This window comes from Gavialis gangeticus, unplaced genomic scaffold, assembly GCF_001723915.1.
Source record: "Gavialis gangeticus isolate Ggan-Ray unplaced genomic scaffold, GavGan_comp1, whole genome shotgun sequence".
Classification (NCBI taxonomy): domain Eukaryota; kingdom Metazoa; phylum Chordata; order Crocodylia; family Gavialidae; genus Gavialis; species Gavialis gangeticus.
In genome coordinates, this window is record NW_017729024.1 from 136743444 (window position 1) to 136763712 (window position 20269).

General features: G+C 42.8%; 1 protein-coding gene across 3 annotated transcripts in view; it reads right to left on the bottom strand.

Annotated features, from left to right (window-relative positions):
* The window catches only part of RGS7BP (regulator of G-protein signaling 7 binding protein), a 119901-nt gene that overhangs the window by 53518 nt on the left and 46114 nt on the right, over nt 1–20269 (bottom strand). For all 3 annotated transcript variants that reach the window (XM_019517800.1, XM_019517798.1, XM_019517799.1), the window contains one exon: nt 6349–6479. In XM_019517800.1, coding sequence (XP_019373345.1) covers nt 6349–6479 — 131 coding nt within the window. The remainder of the gene's footprint in view (nt 1–6348; nt 6480–20269) is intronic.

Consider the following 20269-nt stretch of genomic DNA (forward strand, 5'->3'; position numbering starts at 1 on the left):
CTGAAGCCCCCTCGTGCCCCAGCCGGCCAGGGCAGTATTTACATATGCGCTCCTGTGGAGTTTTTTACTCTTTAGTGGGACAGTACTTGTATTTACTATCCTGCTGTGGAGTAAATTAGTTCACTTTGGTCCAACAGGGGTGCACATGTAGATGCCGAGACGTTTACTGCATAGCTAATTAGTCAACTGCGCAGTAAAGGTCTCATGTAGATGCGCCCAGTGTGTTCTTGTTAACTCAATATGGAAAGGTGGAAATGTATAATTGATGGTTGTCAGTCTTGGACACTTCCAAGGGGCCTATGCCAAGCTACAGAAGTGGCTCAAATAGGAGGTCCCAAAGCCTGTTTCTGAAGGCACTTTTACATGTGCTTTGGGGGTGAGGGAGTGGAGCTTTAATCAGAGTGGCTCTGAGAGTCGCTCTAATTAAAGTATTGCTGCATCTTGTGTATCAGCGCCCCCACACTTAAAAATGGCAATGGGGGTGCTTGAACTGAATCTCATTTGACAAGCTTTAGTTCAAGTACCCTCGCTGCCATTTTTAAGCACGGGGATGCTGATACATGAGACACAGTAATTGCCACACTCCAGCAGATGTGATTAATCAAGTCTGTTCTGACACACTAGAATTCCAGCGCATTGGAGCAGCCTCCACACTCATGTATAGGTGCCCTGAGTGACCAGACAGTGAGCCTTTGTAGTTGTGACAATTAGCTTGTTCAGCAAAAGAAAGCAAGCAGTTAATATACCCAGCTAAACCATGTCAAATTAAACAGAGCAAAACACCTGCAAGAAGACACGATAAAAGGCCTTAAATAAATTAATCCAAATATAGCTTTAATTTAAATAGCAGTGATTATGTAACTAAATATTTTAGTTGTAGCTTTGTTGTAATAGTTATGTCTGTGGTCAGATTGTAGAAACATTAAAGATGTGATTAACCAGTTAATCACATCTTAAGTTGTAACCCAGCCACATCTTAAACTGCCATCACATCCCGACTGGATATGCCACTTGATCAGGTAAAAGAAATCATCCCTTCCAAAATTGTAACTTTCACTGTCACTGCTAATTGACTAACTGACCTCTTCTAAGTGCATAAAAGAATTGTTATAGCTCCATTTCAAAAGTTTCAGGGAAACATAAGAATTTGAATAATACTAATCCAAGAATGTTATTTAGAATATTACAGCAAGCCATCTATAGATATAGGGTATAGACTGAAGGGAAAATGGAACAACTCCACAAATCCAAGACCTGCAGCTAGTCTTCCTGCCACCTTTGTCTTGTGTCTCCCCAGCTGGTATAGGTGAGAATTTATATTGTACTGTTGTGAGTAGCTAGATAGGCACTGAAGTACTTTTAGCATGTGACAATAAAAAGTCAGTCTGTAAATCTGTCCCTTTTCTCTCTTCTACTGTGAGTGGTGAGAATTAAGGAAACTTTTAAGGGCAATAATTAAGGGGAGTGAAGGATTGATAGTCTGTATTTGGATTAAACTTAAAGGTTTTTAATAAGGGCCTACCTCCATATGGGCTACCACATGCACATAGAAATGGATATTTAAAACTTTCAGCAAATAGGATGTATGTTAAATATATTTAAGCATCTGAGGTAAAAGGATTATAACCACAGAAGAATCTCTCTTCTGGTAGTGCTGCATACCAAGGACTGGGAATTGTGAAAATCGGGTCTTGTTTCCAGATCAACCACTGAGATGATGTATGGCAATGGGAAGCTGTTTCTGTATCATGCTGTAATTTTCTCTGCCTTTAAAACTGAGGTAAATCACACCTTTGCACAATGCCCTTAGAATTTAGGATGAGGAAGAAATATTCCATATATAAAAATATATATTTTTGCTCAGTACCAAAATCCTGATTTATTCACCTCCACTTGGTAAAACTGTATCATGTTTATTTAATAAAACTTCATCCACTAATTGCTCTAGATGTTTGGAGCTAAATTATTGTGGCTACCACCAAGTCTGTACATGATAAAATTGATCCCTTAAAGCTATCATGCCCCACCCCCATAATAGGACATAATTGTGCAGTCTTAAAACTAATATGGTTAAAACTTGGTAAAAAGGTGACTTTAAACAAATAAGCATTACTAAAGAGTAGGTTGGATATTTCTACTATCCTAATCACTCTAGGCTGGTAAATCTCCCAAATAAACTATTATCAATTACAGCTGCTGGGATGTGCAACACAATCTTTCAATTACATTAAAAAAAAACCACAACTTGCTTGGTAACCACTGATATCTTGGTATACCACAGCTGCATTACTGCTTTAATTCAAAGTGTCTGTGGTTCTTCTTCTGGTGTGGGAAATTGGAATAGCTTGCTTTTAGTCTCAGGAGCTCATCCATTTCTTACTCAGCTAAGTATCAGTGTACAAACTACATGGCTAGGGGCAGACATTACACATAAACCGGTTTAAGTGATCAGAAACTGGTTTAAACCTGTAACAGAACAGATGTTCAAAGCACATAAATCAGTTTGAAAATGGCTGAAACTGGTTTCAGATAAACCTGGTTGAATGTAGCATCAGCCTTAACAGATTTGGGTCAATCCAGTTTATGCAAGGTCTATCCCAGACCCCTTGCTGGTTTAAGTTTAAATCAGAGTCCCCCAGCATCCCAGCATGCTGTCTGAGCTGGGCAGAGCTCTGTGCTTCACAGCAGGGCTGGCCCCTCCCCTCTGCTCCCTGGCCAGAGCTCCAGCACAGACTTGCAGGCACAGCAGGGTCTGCTGGCTTCCCCATACCCTCCTTCCCCCGTCCCCTCATCACTCCCTGCTTAAGCAGGGATCCCTTCCTTCTCTCTCCCACAGCATGGACCATAACCAGCATGTGGTATGCTAGTTAATGCTGTGTAAGGCTCCAGCAGAGACTGCAGACACAGCAAGGTCTTCCTGGCTTCCTCCTGCCCTACCCCACCCTCACTGCTCAAGCAAGAAATTCCCCACCCTCCGTCCCTCCCATCTCCCACAGCACGCACCCCAGCCCCACAGACCCTAGGCATGTGGTATGCTAGCTAAGCCAAGAGGTGATGGGGGTGTGTGTCTCTCCAATTTCACTGGGGCAGGCAGACAGAACAGAGACTGCTTAGGGCTGTTTGGAGCTAATCAACATGTCAGCTGGTAAGCTGTTTAAGAAGTTTGAAGTAATGGAGAAAGGCCATTGTTTTGTTAATCAGGTGATAAAAACTGTTATCACTATCAGCACCCAGCTGGCTTGCTTGCCTGTCAGTTTGCTACAGACAGTATGACGAAGCAGGGAGGGAGATTGGAAAGCTCTGTATCATCAACAGATACATGCACTGCACCCCATCCCCCTTGCCTCAGAGTGCTAGCTGGGGGCTTGCAACACTCCCAACCCTTGAGCAGCCAGCTGGGAAAAGCCTGGGACTGTGCAGGCAGACCTCCCTAATGAAAGAGTCCTGCTATGGCCTGGCCATGCCCCCTTCAGCTCAGCTCTGTGCAGAAAGGAAGGGAGGCCTGCTCTAGCACCCCCTCCCCGGCTTCTAGCCTGAGCCACTGCCTATGTGCCTGAGTTTCCTCAGTCCAGACAGAATGTCTCTCCAGTTTCGAGCTGGTTCAGCTTACTAAGGTTCGACTAACCTGTAAAGATTGAATCAATTCAGACTTGGGCTTTTTGAATGTCTGTCCCTAGCCCATGAGGAGATTTAGTTATCATTATCTGAGTGCAGATGTTTTTATGCAAATCTACATTACTAAAATAAACTCTGTTCACCAATCACAAATCTAATTCTTGAAGTGAAAAAAGGAACTCCACCGTTAATTATGTCATGTAATTAGAGGCAGTCTATCCATTTGGGGACCTCTCTGTATGACACCAATTATCAAGTGTTCATTAAAAATGCTAATAAAACTGGATTTTTTTTGTCTTTCCTTTAAAATGAATGTTAGTATAATCTGAGGGAGTATTATCAAGAGAAAATGTAGCTTAACTAGCCTAAGTATGGTCTTAATTAACCAATAACCTCTGATAATCTGCCAGGCTACATGAACAGTCAAACTCTACACTTTACTTTCAGTGGATGGCTGAACAAATGTGAAATTACCTATTAAACTCATTTTACAGGAAAAATTAATTTTCACTAAGGAGGGATGCTTCATGTAGCATACAAGATTTATCATTTCTGAAAATGTAGCAGTATATGTTTTAAGAAAGAAAAACTTCCTGAAATCTTCCCAGGTTCATTTATTTTGCATTTGAGCTGCAATCATGCACTAGTGGCCTAATGTAAACAAGAATATCAAAGAATCAATATGGCAATAAGCCTTGTTAGTATGACCAACCAAATGTTTGTCCTGAACCACCACATACCTTTTTGTAGTCACTGCGTTCAAGGGAGTGAAAATTTTGATGACTGGTTCTCTCCTAGATTTTATGATACTGGTAGATACAACTATCAAAGACTCAGAAATGGATGCGTACATTTCAAAAGAGCGCTGTCACTTAAACTAAAGGAGCAACTGCTACATCAACACGTTTTTATTCTCTATATATAGGGAGGTCAGAACCCACATGCTGTCAGTGGACAGAGTTGAAAACTAAGAATCCAGCTTCTAATATTCTAATCCTGACTCTGCAAAAGAAGTGTATCTAGTAGATGAGGCACCACAGTCTCACACACAGATTTGATACAAGGAGCCTGAAAAGCAATGTAGCCTTGGATGAGATGAGTGTGTCTCATTGGAGACAGGGTTCTGCCAGAAATTTCTCAGTTGACTATTTCCTGTAGCAGTTGTGAGGTGTTGTTCAAGAATATGGAATGTGAAGTGAACCTAATAATGAACACCAATCAGCCAAAAGATTTTTTCATGGGTCACTGCCCAGCAAATAAAGAAGTAGACAGGAATAGTGCTGTGTTAGCAGTTAATATGTAGTCTGTAGTAGGAAGGAGTTTGTGAAGCTGTGTACACATGAGAATTCTCTTGGTTTGTTCTCCAGGTAGAAAAGCTTACCTAGGGACACCTGAACAGACATTTGAATGTTGAGCCCCTAAAAAGCAGACAGCTTGCAGGGCTGATTCTGCACAGCCAGGGGGACTGTCCTGTGCACATATCTCACCATGCCCTGCAGCCTGCTGTCTGTCTGGAGATAGATGGCAGCAGTACACAGGGCAGCTCTGCCCTGACTGGCTGACCCAGATTGCCTTCCATGGAGTAGTGTAGGAACAAAGTGCCCCGTGGTGCTGGAGGACACTGCTGTGGCTTCTCTCAGAAGAATGTGTACAGACATTCATTCTCTCAGGATAAATTCTCCTGGGAGTGATTTAACCCTGGCTATTTCCAGGTTATTTTTTTCTCTTAAAGTGGCTATTTTTGCAACTCTTCCGGAAGAAAGTGAACATGGCCCAAATAAGCTTTTGGAAACTACAGTTCAGGGTTGTGTGGGCCTCAGAACATTCAGCATAAATTGAATACATGGTGATCTGTGCAGAAAGCCTCTGAAATTCTACTGAATATGCAAATTAATTTTTGAGAAGCTTATAATTTGACTAAATCTGGGAAGAGAAGAAAAAAGAAAAAAATCTGGTGAGACCAAAAAGTACCTAACTGTTCCCAAGTGTTCTCACCCTACCAAATTTCAGATCCATAAACCAAAGAATAGAAGTGATAAACGCTCTTCAAAAATGTAATAAAAATATTTCTTACATAGAAATATGGTAACTTTTCCAAACTTAGCTCATGGGAATAAAATTAATTTTTACAGACATGTTAAGACAAGACAAAATAAAATCCTGAGGCAGGCATCAAACTCCCCCACTCCCCCGTATTAAAATGGTGGTGGTTATAAGACAAACAACAGTAGAAAGTGTTAAGCAACCTTTACTATAGACCACATTCCTTGGCTGGACTACTTTTCCTGTGATGTCTTCTAGTTGAATTGATATCATACAGTCATCCTCTGACCATGTTGTGTGATCGGAGGGTAGTCTAGCCAAGAAGACCAGTGCAGGGAGGAAAGTGCAGATGTGAGACACTCTACTTGCAACTCTCATAAAGCACTAGAACAGCTCAAGCAGACAAATGAATATAAAAAAGTTGTGTTCTAAAACTCTTGAATCGATTATTTTCAGAGTTTTCTATTCTAGTCTATTTATTCCAGTAAATGTATGGTCTACCTTGTTTATTGGTACCAAGGCCTAAACCTTCCCATCTGGGTCAAATAAGCTGATTATGCTCTTTTGTAGTACAGATGATTCAAGAATTTGGTGCCATACATACCATATGTACTTCTAAGAACAATTACAAAGAGAGATTAGTTTTGAAAATAATGCTAATGCATGTGGTGTAGTTGTATAGGTCAGTACCTTTCCGGTGAAACTGAAGGGATCCTAGCAGACATACAGATTTAAGCATCTCTGTTGTGTACATTTCTAAGCAACACTGCAACTGGATGTATAGTCTACAGATTTCAGGGTGAATCTCACCATCTTCTGGGCTGAAATAAGAAAGAGGAAAACATAATTACTTAAAATATACAGTCATTACCTATTTGATGTACAATCTACAAAAATCAGGTTTTTAGTTTATTTAAAAACTGTTTTTTATTCTTTATAAACTTGGGCTAGGCATTACAGAGCTGTATTTTACTGACTTTTCCCCCTCCCTAGTCATCTACAAAGTGTGTATTAAAACAGACTTCAAGGGATGATAAATTTTGCATTTCCCTTCATGCCACAATCACAAAGTTATTATCTTCTTAAGGACTTTGGTAGTTTTGTTCATTATGTCATTAACTTTGTCTAAGAACAGAGAGAAGCACGGCCCCTATTTTCTCCTCTGCACCCTTTTTGACAGCTTCTAGGCTTGAGAAATCTGAGCATTCCTTTGCTCTCCATGCACTTGAAGGGAAGAGTAACTTAGACAGTGGTAGATTCACATAGAATACGTGCTCTCTAACTACAATTGTACTTGGTTGCTGTGTTGAGGGACAAGGAATCAGCAGGACCTTCTTGCACACTCTGTACCCAGGGCCCACATACAAGACCAAGCATGGTCAAACCCATTATGGTGACATGATTTTTGTTATCCTGGAGGATCTTTGATTATAAACCTCTTCTAGAGGTTTGTTACTGTTACAAATTAGTGTATGATATCCACTACTAGGGAAGCTCCAAAACCATGTAGATACTCCACAGAAAACAAGGTTTCTTCTCCCTACAGTTTACAGTCTAAAAAGGCCTTTGTTTTTGCAGTTAATTAAACAATGCCTGTTTCTCATTTTTCAGTATGTCAGACTTGATAAGCACTCTGAAATACTTCTGGTCCCAAAAGGGGGATATGAATACCTATCATATATTGTCCTGTTTAACTTTAATCTTTTCATTCCTCTGCCAAAATCTGGAAGTGCACCATCACCATTTTGTTATAGAGATTTTAAATATCTTGCCCTGAATACTTCATGACTCAAGTTTTTTCCAGCCTGGGGGACAGATTGTACTCTGGAGATGTCAGAACTGGTCCATAGAATACACAGGGAAAGGAGAACAGCAGTGATGATAGAAACACCAGTATAGGAATGGAAAACAGCAAGTGACACCTGGATGTTGAAAGTTAATTACCATCCATTTTTGCCTCTACATACATATAGAGCTACATGTCTGGATGCCAGCTGCAGGTTCCCACAACTGCAATTCCACATGTGGCCCAGTCCTGTGGAGCTGCTCCCACATTAGGGAGCACATAGCTTTCTGGTGAATGTGGAACAAGCAGTAGAAGCCACAAAACAAGAAAACCATAATTAAGGAAAAAAGAAACACAAAGGGAAAAGGACAAAAGAAGTAGTAGTAGAAAATATCGAAGGGTTGGAACCTGCACTAGATTGAGAGGGTAGAAAGGAAGACAGTTCTTATCTGTCAATCTGTTGTAAAGTGTGGCCCATCAGGTCCCTGGCACTTGTTGCATTTATTGCATGAATAACATGTTAGTTGTGCCATAAATAATAATATACCACACACATCAAATTTATAGTGCCATAAAATGGCAAGCCAGCCATAAAGATATTCCATGAATATGTGGAACATCTTTGTGGTTGTTTTTTATAGTGCCATAAATTGAACATATGATATGCCCCACTATCCTGAAGCTGACATTCAGCTGGAATATGGCTGGGGGCTGTCCTGGATCTGGCAGGCACTTCAAAGTCAGCCCCAGTCCTGGACAGCTCTGAGTCTATTTGTTGATGTTGACCTAGGATTGGAGCTAGATCTGGGGCTGATGCCAACAATCAGCATTGGTACCAGAAAGCCCCAGAGCCCATAGGATTGGCCTGGGGGCAGTTCTGCAGTGGTGCAACTAGGATTAAAATATTTTATGACCCATCTCAAACACTGCACCTCCTGTCATGCTAGATGTGTATGGTAGAAGGTGTAATGCTTGGAATGGGGCATAAAAGTCTTCTGGTCCCATTGCACCATTATTTTAATATCTGCCAGTAGCCTCAGAAACAGGTTAGGGACTGTAGACCTAACCAAAAACAGGATAGGTACACAGTGATTGTGGGTTGTTTTCTTCTTATATACAGGACATAAGACTTAATTATTATGTGACCTATTATCCCTCTGATACAACATACAACACATAGACTTTTACATGTAGTGATTTCTACTTTCATTTAAAGAGACTCAGAAATCATATATTTACGCATTTGGGTAGGGGGTTTGTGGGAAGATATTTGGTGGGAGGGTGGCCGAGCTGTGTGAGGGGGTGTGGGGTCCATGTGTAAGGCAGTGCGAGGGGGTGTGTGGGTGCATGCATATGGTGGGGTGTGCATGTAGGACTCACCCTACGAACACACACAGCCCCTCCCTACATACACAAAGTTCTTCCCTACACACACAAATATTTTCTGAATTTTTTAAGGGCCCCACAGGCTCGACAGAATGGCCTGGCAGGCTAGATGTGGCCTGCAGGCCATATTTTGCCCACCCCTGGATTGGCACTCATAGATTGGCATGTACTTTAATTTTTCACTATACCATGTATCACATGATGCAGATTCATAATGTTATTTTGCAGGGTCATCCCTGCTGACTTTCCCAACTGAACAAAATTATGAACTAGCAAAAAGTTTACAAAAGTCACTGTTGATAAATGATCCTTCATTGCTACTATTTTAGATGAAAGGATTTTTGACATCCAATTTGTCTACTGATTTCATTCCGAAGTCCAAATAAGTAAGAGAAGCACTGTACCTACAGGGATTTTTTTTGCGGGGGGAGGGGAAGGAGTCATGGCTACTATGGGAACTATTTACACTGATCAGTGTGTTTCACTTAATTTATGTCTGTCATAAAAAAAATGAGGAAACTGGAACAGGATAAAAATATTATATTTTTCATAAATGTATTTCATTTCTATGAAGGGAAGAGATTGATTAAACTGGTCTTATTCATTCTGGTAAGCAAAAGTTGTTAACAATTGTGACAAGTAAAGAAGCAGCAATTGTTGACAAGAAAATAGTGTAATTTCTCAGAGGCATTCTGTATAATCACCAGCTGCAAGCAAAATTAGAAAATATAATTATTTAAGACTTAAATGACATTTTTGGATCTTACAAATCTGTCATGTGTTTGATTTTAAATGTCCAAAGTACTGAGCAGTGCAAAAATATTTGGAGACAAGCAACAAGATGCAAAGAAATGAATGATACTTTCTACACAATCTCATCTCTTGAAGAATATTTAACATATATAGTTGGACTATGAAGCAAATTCTGTTCTTAATTATAAGAATGTGAATCAGTGTTTCAGCACTGACCTGCAAGAATATAATTTGGCCCCAAACTTCTACATTAAAACTTACATTTCCAGACCATGACCCACGCTGACCAGCTCATATTGGCCTGTTAATTAACAATCATACCTATAAGGATTCTGCAAGATTTCTACCAAATACGGCTCTCAAATGCATATATGTAGCTTCCATTGACCAGAGCGGAAAATACATATTAGAACTGAAAATCTGACTTTCATATTCCAGCTTGTACAAAATGTTCTTTTTTAAGCCTGATACCCCAGTTTCATGACTTGTTCATTATACTTTGCTTCAAAGTTCTCTTTAGTGTACAGTTGGTAATTATCTTTTACCATATGTTTGTAGTCATGTCATGAGGAGTGTAATACCTTCTGCAAAAAGAGGATAGGTACAGACTGTAATCTTCATAATACTGATTATTTAAAACTGATTTTTAAAACTGTGGATAAAGGTAAAAAAATGCTTTTGTATTAATGAATAATGATCCATTGAATTACTATTTCTTTAAATGGGAAAAGAAGTCTTAAGAATTTTAACTATTCCCGCATAAATTTTAACTACCAGTACTTAATCATAGTATCATAGTACTTAGGGTAGGAAGGGACCTAAACAAATTATCAGGGCTGATTTGCTGCCCTGGGTAGGAACGGGTGCTGGGATTATAACACCTCAGCCAAATATCTGTCTAGCCTCCTCCTGAAGACCCCCAAAGTAGGAGAGAGCACCACCTCCCTTGGGAGTCCATTCTGGAGCTTGGCAGCCCTAACTGTAAAGTGGCCTTTATTCCTAGTAACCCTGGGTGGTGCCCAGGGGAACAGAGCCTCCCCCAGTTCCCACTGGTCCCCCCCACCATGAGTTTGTAAACAGCCACCAGATCCCCTCAGACTTCTCTTGTGGAGGCTGAATAGGTTCAAGCCCTTTAGCCTCTCTTTGTAGGGCCTGCCCCACTGCCCCTTGAACATGTGAGTGGCTCTCCTCTGGACCCTCTCAATGCTAGCCACATCACTCTTGAAGTGCGGCGCCTAGAACTGGACGCAGTACTCCAACTGTGGCCTGACTAATGCTGCATAGAGCGGAAGGATCACCTCCCTGGACCTGCTTGTGATGCATCTGTAGATGCACGACAAGGTGCAGTTAGCCTTACTGACTGCTTGTAATGAAGATTTTAAATATCTTCATTACTTGTAATGTTATAGCTTCTGGCTTAGTTATGTTCTCTCTGAAGGAAGCCCTCTGAAGTACCCCAGCAGTCTTCCTGCCCAAGCACAGAGGGGCTGGACCTGATGATCTCGAGAGATACCTTCCAGCCTCCAACATCTATGAATCTATGAAAATATAATGGATAATATTGTGAGAACGTGTGTTGTAAGTGGAGCTACACACAGTAGAATGTGGCCACTGTAGCATCTATAGCTAAGATAGCTACCTCTATATAGCTATAGCTAAATCACATTGAAAAACAGAGTTCAAGATCTTAAAAAGAGGGAAGGAAGCAGCAGAATAGACACTGGACTTCAGAAAAGCAGACTTCAGCAAACTCGGGGAACTGGCAGGCAGGTCCCCCCTGAGACACAAGTCCGAGGGGAAAAGGAGTCCAGGATTGCTGGCTGTACTTTGAGGAGGGCCTTCTATGGGTGCAGGAACAAGATATCATGAGCAATGAAATAATGGGAAGTGCAACAGGAGACCAGCCTGGCAAGACAGGAGTCTCTCTGATGAGCTGAAATGCAAGAAGGAAGCCTATAAAATGTGGAAACTTGTTCATATTACTAGCAAAGAGTATAAAAGCATTGCATGGGCATGTAGAGAGAAAATTAGGAAGGCCACAGCATGATTGGCAAGGGAATAAAAAGGCAATAAAAAGTAGATTCTACAAGTATGTCAAAAAAAAGAGTAAGCCCAAGAAAGGTATAGGTTTCATATGGAACGCAGAAGGCAACTTAGTTATGGATGACGCACAAAAATCTGAAGTATTTAATTCCTTTTTCAGCTTCAGTCTTCACAAATGGGGGCAGCTACCAGATGATGAGCAGAGTTGGCAAGAAAGACAGGAAAGGAGACAAACAGCCTAGAGCAGCAGAACAAGATAAGTATTACTTAGAGAAGCTAGATGATTTTAAGTCAGCGGGGCCAGATGGGATGCACCCTAGGGTACTGAAGGAATTGATCGATGTAATTTAGGAGCCACTGGTTATCTTCTTTGAGAACTTGTGGAGGTCAGGTGAGGTGCCAGATGATTGGAAAATGGCAGATATAGTGCCCATCTTTTTTAAAAAACTAAAAAAGGAAGATTCTAGGGAACTAGGTCAGTCTGACCTTGATACCTAGAAAAATCAAGTAGCAGGTCCTCAAGAAATCTACTGTGAAGTACAAAGGGGAGAATAAGGTGATCAGTAACAGGAGCACGTATTCACCTAGAGCAAGTCATGCCTGATTTTCTTCGATAAGGTGACAGGCCCTGTGGATGTGGGGAGAGCAGTGGATGTAATAAGCCTTGACTTTAGCAAGGCTTTTGATACTCTCTCCTATGACATTTTCATTAACAAGGTAAGAAAATCCAGCCTAGACAAAAGTACTGTAAAGTGGATACTGGTTAGACCATCACACTCAATAAGTAGCCCTCAGTGGGTTGGTGTCAAGTTGGGAGGTATCAAGTGGGGTTTACCAGAGGTCTGTCTTGGTTTTTGTTTTTTTTAAATATCTTCATTAATGACTTGGATGGTGGGGCTGAGTGCACACTTAGCAAATTTGCGGATGACACCAAGTAGGGTTGAGTTGTAGACACACTGGAGAGTAGAGCTAGGATCCAGAATGACCTAATGGGAGCATCTACATGAGCAACTACTGTGCCATAGCTTGTTGCTATGGTACAGAAGCATCGCCAGGCACTAACTATGAAATGATACTACTGCACAGACAAATTATTGAACAATAGTTTGTCACTACTGCACAGTAGCAGTGGAAAAAAACCATGCGGGGAAGGTACTGCACAGTAACCGATGTTACTGTGCGGTCATTTAGTACTTGTAGATGTGGACAGTTAGACTAGAAAAAGGTTCACAAACAACCAGATGAAATTAAACAAGGCCAAGTGCAAAGTACTGCACCTGGGACAAGATAACTGCATGCACAAATAAAAACTGGGGAATGACTGGCTAGTTTGCAGTAGTGCAGAAAACAACCTGGGAGTTAAAGTAGACCATAAACTGAATTATTCAAAATATGAGCAAACTGTATCTTTTGTAGCAAAAAAAGCCAGCAGCATATTGTATAAAGAGGTATGTCATTTGCAAATCTAGGGAAGAGATTCTTCTGCTTCTTCCAGAAACTCGCTATTATGATGCACAAAGGGAAACAGGATACTGCCCTTAGCTCATAAGACTCTCTATTAAGATGTGGTCCATACTAAACAGCATTTCAACTTGAATATTAAAATGTGGTTGCAAAAGAAAAAATAATCTGACTTAATTGTATTTCACAATCTGTATTCAAAATCTTAAATGCATTGCAAAAATTTCTCTTTTTCATCCATATACAGATCAAAATGACTTCCTGTTGTTTTAAACTTACAAACTAATAACCTGTTAGCACACAAATGTATTCCATATTTCATAAAGCTCTTCAGAAATCATTTCATACTGAGGTTAAACATTTTGTTGTATGATGTAGAAAGCTTTCTCCCATCTCTGTTTTTGATGTAATAAAATTATTTCAAATAATACTTTTTCAGATTACATATGAAAGTATAATATTATTTATAATTTGCCTCATTACTGATTTTTCAAAGCTTGGACAGTGTGTATTTTAGAAATTTTTCTTTCCTTAGGGTGTCTCTCCCACCCTCTGCTATTTAAACAGGTAAATATGCCTGTTAACATTTGTCCAGCTAAATTCATTGGTTACATGGAATTTGCCTCCCATTATGAATGGTCGAGTGCTAAAATATTTAATATAGAACCTGTAGAGGGAGCTCTTTTACCAAGCATTTTTTTTTCTGCATGGCATAAACTCGAAGACTGCTTGCAGCATTCAGTACAATCCATTTAAGATAGAGGAAAATATGCAAGGCTAGGATTCCCCTCGTAAATGAAAAATAGATGTGCAAATGGCTATTATTTTTTAACTCTAAAATGTTCTTTTTAACATTATTCATAATTTAGGGAAACTAATTTAATTATGCTGCCTTAACAAATCTTTAGTAGGGTGATTGGAACTGAGAAACAATGGGTGTGTCTACACATCACCCTGTGGTGACACACTATGTCGCCGTATGGTGTACTACTGCAATGTAACAATCATGTGGGTCTACATGTGATTGCCAGCTACGTCGCCGCAATGGTGCACTCTCACCAATATAATGCACTGCTATGGTGACGCAGCAGTGAAATCTAACTGTGCACCATGCACACAGTGCAGTAACTGCCCAGACTGTGCCATGCTTCCAAATGGAAGTACTAAAGCATGGCACCATAGCACCATCACTGTATGGCGATGTGTAGACATGCCCAATACATTATTTTTTCCCCCTGAAATTCACAGAATGACCATGGAAATCAAAGGAATTTAACTTGTGTAAATGTGGCAAAAATGAGAAGCAATCAGATTCCATTTCTTAATTTAACTAGAAAACCCGATCTGTATGTTTACAATGAATGGTAGGCATGCACCAATAAAGATTTTCGTGGCCAAAACTGAGAGCCGATTATTCACCAGGCGTATCGGTCAATACTGATCTGATAACTGATTTATAGGAATGCAGCCAGACAGCATGCAGAGCAGCTCTCTGCAGGTAAGTCTGTGGAGGGGAAAGGGCATGGATGCAGATCAAGGCCCCCATGGTGAGGAAGTGGGGCAGGGGCAGGGATAGGGGCAGGGGCTGGAGCTGGGGCAGGGCAGTGAATGGGACCCTGGGGCCGAGGCGAGGAGCAGGATGGAGCCACAGGTGGCTCATCCAGGGGATCAGCATCTAGGTGCTTAAAAATTATGTTGAGTGCTGCTGCCACCATTTTTAAGTGCCAGGACACTTTTAACTGGAGCGGAGCTGAGCAGGACAAGGGTGGAGGAAGGCTGCCCACTGTGGGCTCAGGGCTCTTGGCCCTGCTGCCTTTGTCCTGGGAGCCACGTGTTGGCTACACTGCATCCCCTGCCCATCCAGTATCCAGAGGTACAGCTTACCGCTGCCACTGGATGCGTAGGGAGTGCAACACGGCCAGCATGTGGCTTCTGGGGCAAGGGCAGCAGGGCAAGAGCCCCGAGCCCATAGCGGGCAGCCCGCCTCTGTCCTCACCCCTCTGCTCCAGTTAAAAATGGTGTGGCTCATTCGATGAGCTTTAGTTCAAGTGCCCCCGCCCCCATTTTAAAGTGCCGGGACATTGATTCCCTGGATGAGCCACCTGCAGCTCCATCCCACTCACCGCCCTGCCCAAGCCCTAGCTCCACTTCCACCCTCACCATGTGGCCTTGATCTGAGCTCCCATGCCCTTCCCCCCCATGACTCTTACCCTCTTACTCTTCCCCTCTACAAACTCACTTGCAGGGCACCTCTCTATGCTGCCCGGCTGCATTCCTGGCTGGTGCATGCATGCGGCTGTGCACATGCACGCGACATCTAGGGGTCCCGACCAGAAGACATATTATATTTATCAGTATGTTATCAGCTACACCAGCAAAAAAAGCCAATAGCCAATAATGTTAATTTTCCTTTTATCGCTGTTGATCCAATATGGCACTGATATATTGGCGTGCCACTAACGAATGGTGCACTAGCAGTTTGTACCCTGTACACTGTGTCCATAACATTTTAAAAATACATATGGATGCATTATACATACTTAAAATGATAGAAAAGCTAAGTCTGGTAGGAGTTTTTTTAGATATATATTTTTTTGTTAAAGCTTGAGTTTAACTGCAAGAGAAAGTATCACTATAAGTCAAATCCACGTATTTAATGAAGCATGTATATAGTAAGCTGTAAAATAACCAAGACAGGAAAATAAACTTTGCAACACCAACATTAAAATGCTTGTGTGTCAAATTCGTTCTTGTGTGACAGTGGTTGATAGATAGAGGTATAAGCTGAATATAGGTCATTGATAGTAAATGCAATTTTTGCCTACATGGGCTGAGTTTCAAAGTGGTCTTAGGGAATTTGGATATTTTTCCTTTGAAAATCTCAACCACAGCCCAGATGTATTAAAGGTACTGGTGTAATTAATACTGATAGACATAGATTTGAAAAGTGGGAGATCATATAAGCAGGATCAACTGAAGCAAAAAATGAAAAAATAGTATTTCAAAATTACTACTGAATTGTAAAGTGGCTTGATAAACAAGGGAAAATTACTGTGCCCTAAATCTTACTCCACAAGTTATATTTGACCTTAATGCTAAAGCCCCTGGAATTCAGAAAACCCTCTAGCAAGGTATAGGAGTAGAATAAAACTCTATGTGAATGAACTAGATTTAAGAGTGAGCCCAGAACTTTCCCAGAGGCTAAATAATACAAAGCATATTGGAGAGGTAATTTGTTTGTTCCCTGTAGATTCTGAAAGCCTGTTTCTTCTACCACTTACATTGGATTGATGCTGCTATAATTCCCTGGACATCAGTGGAACTATTCCATATTTTAAGTAGAGTGAAGGGAGAATCAGGCCTCACAAGTGCAAAATTTGTACAACTTTCACTCCATTTTTTATTATTAAAAGCAACTTCAAAAAGTGGCCTATTGCTGTACCTGGAGTAGTAAGTCAAATGCAGATAATGTGCAAGAAAATCCATCAAGAAATAAGCTAAGATATTGGTATACTAGAGAAGGGGGGTCTTTTTGCTCTACTACATGCAAATGTATGTACCTCTTTTTCCATTTTCTTTTAGCACTGTACTGTTAGTTACATTTTGTTAGACTCCCCCACCTTACATAATGGGGGTGGGTGGGTACTGTGCATGTAAATGGATCTCATATGGTGTGTCTACACATGCGCTTAACTGCACAGTAGACTAATTTGCTGTGGTGTAAAGTGTCACAGTCTACACATTCAATGCTATTAGACTGCAGCAAACTAGTTTTCGCTGCCATAAGATAGTAATGTCAAGGATAGTACTACCTTATGGCGGCAAAAATAACTGTGCTTAAATGCACATGTAAATGCTGACCTGGACATAAACTGCACCTGGTCAGCCCAGGCAGCAGGGGGCCAGATCTCTGCCTGCTTCCTAGCCATACAGCTTCACTCTTTGGACACTCTTGTGCCCCAGCCAGGCCCTCCACTGCGTGATGCCACAACTCAGACTCTGGGGCTGACCCCCTTCAGCCTGCTGCCAGCCCAAGGCTGCTCTGCTCTGGTTCAAACTGCTGTGGTCCTGGGCGCACATGTAGATGCTGTGCCTGGAAGCTGTTAAGTTCAGTGTGAACTGCTCTAGGGTTTATCACGCTGCACTAATTGAATGGTAGATGCTTGCACAGAGATCTTTCTTAGACCAAATAATGCAGCACTACGGAATCTGGTCTGCTATCAGTTATTTAGACAAACCAGGAAATGCAGTCTCTATCCTTGAATCAGTAAGTGAAAGAGAACTTTAAAAATATTTTATTTTGAAATGTATTTACCTAAAATGTTGAGGCCTAGAAAAAAGTGCTTTGATTCTTTGGTGAAGTCTTAAGCATATTGTTTAAAATTTACAGTTTTACAGATCATCTTGAAAACTGTAGCACAGGGGGTGGAGGAGTGGTATGGCAGTGTCTTGTGAATATACACAGAAAAGTCAAACTGCAATGTTCTCTCCTAAACAGATACTGAGAAAACATCCCTGTTGTTGTGTTCCTGTCTGCTAGACTCATTTCAGATTGGATACTGAAAAAAGGGTACTGACTTTTTAAATACATGCCTTTTCCTAGAAATTGTCATGTTTCCATTATTTTTGTTTTTTTGTTCTGTACTAATGCAGCATGATGAAACAGTATTGATATGCAGAACAGTGCTACATTCTAGTAAACAGCAAGATAAAGAGCAGATTTAGCTCCTTCCAGTAGACAGATAACATATTAAAAGGCAGGTAATAATTAAAAAGATTTGTGTTTGTGTGACTGGAACATTTGCTTCTTGAATCCTCTCTGTTTTGAAGCTATTATGCTGGTGAATTATAGCAGTTCACCAATGCTCACTAAATAACAGAAAAGATGTTCCATTTCACTGGCACAATACAAGACAAATAAGCAAGTTTGTCTGAACCCCAGTATTTAGAATTACACTTTTCAATCTTGCTTTCTGAAATTAAATACCAACCCCTGATGTTAGAGTTTAGAGAGTTATGCAGCCAAATTCTGTTGTGTTGTTTTGGTGACTCTGTTTAAGCCAATTCAAGTTTATTCCAATTTAATACTGATGTAACTGGGCATGTCTACACATGCATTTGATCCAGGATCAGGGTACTTGCGAATAAACGCTCGCAGACAGGCATCTACACATGCAGAGACATGGGAGAAGAATTGCTGCTCCTGGCAGCAAACTGCTGCATCTTCCTGGAGCCCTGCAATGAGTTCCTGCTTCCACCAGAGGAAGCTCGAGGCTCAGGCTCCACCTGCCAGCAGCTGGCAGCCATTTTTAAAGGCATCTCTGCTCCCTGTACCAGGGCCAGCCAGTTTTCTGTCCAGAAGCAGTGTGCAGAGGCCAGAGTCAGTACATGGAGGCTTTCTCGCTGCAGCCTCTGCCTCCCTGTGTCATGGCTGCTCCAGCCCCTGCCCCTGGCAGCAAAACCTAGTGCTCTGGTCTCCTGGCCACAGTGCTGGCCCTGCTGGTCTCAGCAGGCCCCTGCCACCACGGCCCCAGGCAAGCCGCACAACTGCCAGCAGGGACCAGGGCACTGGGTGCAAGAGGTGCTGCCCAACCACCTCCTCCTGCACTCTCTACTGTAGCTCACCTGGACATCCACCCACAGACACCCTGCCCCACTGCCCACCCCCAGCACCACACTCACTGCAGACACTTCTCAGAAAAACACTTTATTCCCTCATAACAAAGACCCCTCCTCCACCCTTCCTTCCCCAACAACACAGCCTGTTCCCTCTTCCTCTCCAACGACAGAGCCCCTCCATCACGCACCCCACCTACCACTAATACAACATCCTCTTCCCCATGCAAACTATTTACAAGTGAAGTGCTGTGGTTGTGTGTGCGCGCCCTCCTGGGCACCTACAGGGTAAAGCCTGGGGACAGGTGACCAGCATCCCAGCCTCTGGCCATTCACCCACAAGAGCACATGGAACAGTGAGCCTGGCAGCAGGGGGCTTGTCCAGGGGTGATGGCCGCCAGTGGTCACCTGGTGCGGGTGGCTTCCCCTTCAGCAGCCAGTGTTCAGGGCCAGCACAATTGGCATGCAGTCCTGGCCCTGCTGCAGGCAGCTCTGGATCTGCACCCACATGGAGCAGGCCTGGGCCCAGGCAGGGAGGCTGGGTGGTGGGGGACCCAGGGTGTGGGCGAGGGCAGGGGCTTCTGACCCATGGAGACAGTGGTTGACTTCCACCCATACCCATGGGGGTGGGTCTGCTGCTGGGTGGCGGGCAGGTGCCAGGGGGCAGGTGGGACTAGGATTGGGGGCCAAGAAGCAGGTGTTATGAAGGCAATTGCCAGGGCCAGCACAGTGTCCAGCACCTGGCAGTTGTCCTTCATGGCCTCCACTGTCCTGTCCACAACTGGACTCTGCTCCCGTAGGGCCTCCATGCACTCACAATCCATGTCCAGAGGCTGCACCCTGAACTCCCAGTTTGCTTGGTCCCATGCATCCTCCACCCACCACCTCTCATGGCAGGCCAGGTCCTCTGCCTGACACCTGTCCTGCCGAACAATGTCCTCCACCCACCAGGCCCATGCGTCTATCAGACAGTCCTCTGGTGCCATCACCAGCTGGTCCAGGAGAGGGTCCTGTCCTGGATCCTCCTCTGACAGAGCCAGCATATCCGCAGGGCCCCTTTCGTAGGTGGTGGTGACCTTGAAGCCACATCCCCAGCTGTCAACGGTGGCCTCTCCCTTGCATGCAGCTGCAGGGCCTGCAGAGCCGTGAGAAAGAAGCTGTTTGTGACAGTTTATAACATTTCTGAAGTAAGATCCTCTGTACCTGGGGCTTGTGCACTGCTTGGCCTCAGATCAGGGGTTGGGCATGCACAGGTGTTGAAGGACCATGGTAAGTAAGCCAGGCACGCCTGGGCCCAAGCAGTTTCTAGCCAAGCCCCCCATCCCCACTTGCTTCCCTGGGGTCAGTGGGCTGCTGGGTGCTGGCTGCAGGCAGCCTGCCTTCCCCACCCTGTTCCCAGGATGGGACAGGCCGGGCTCCTGGCAGCACCTGCTGCCATAGCTCCAGACCCTGCTGACCCCCCTTCTCTTTCTGCAGGCCCACTGGTCCAAGCCCATGGCACCCAAGCTTAGTGGGCACAGGACTCCCAGACAAATGGGATGAGGAGCTGCCTGTGCCCCAAGCCTC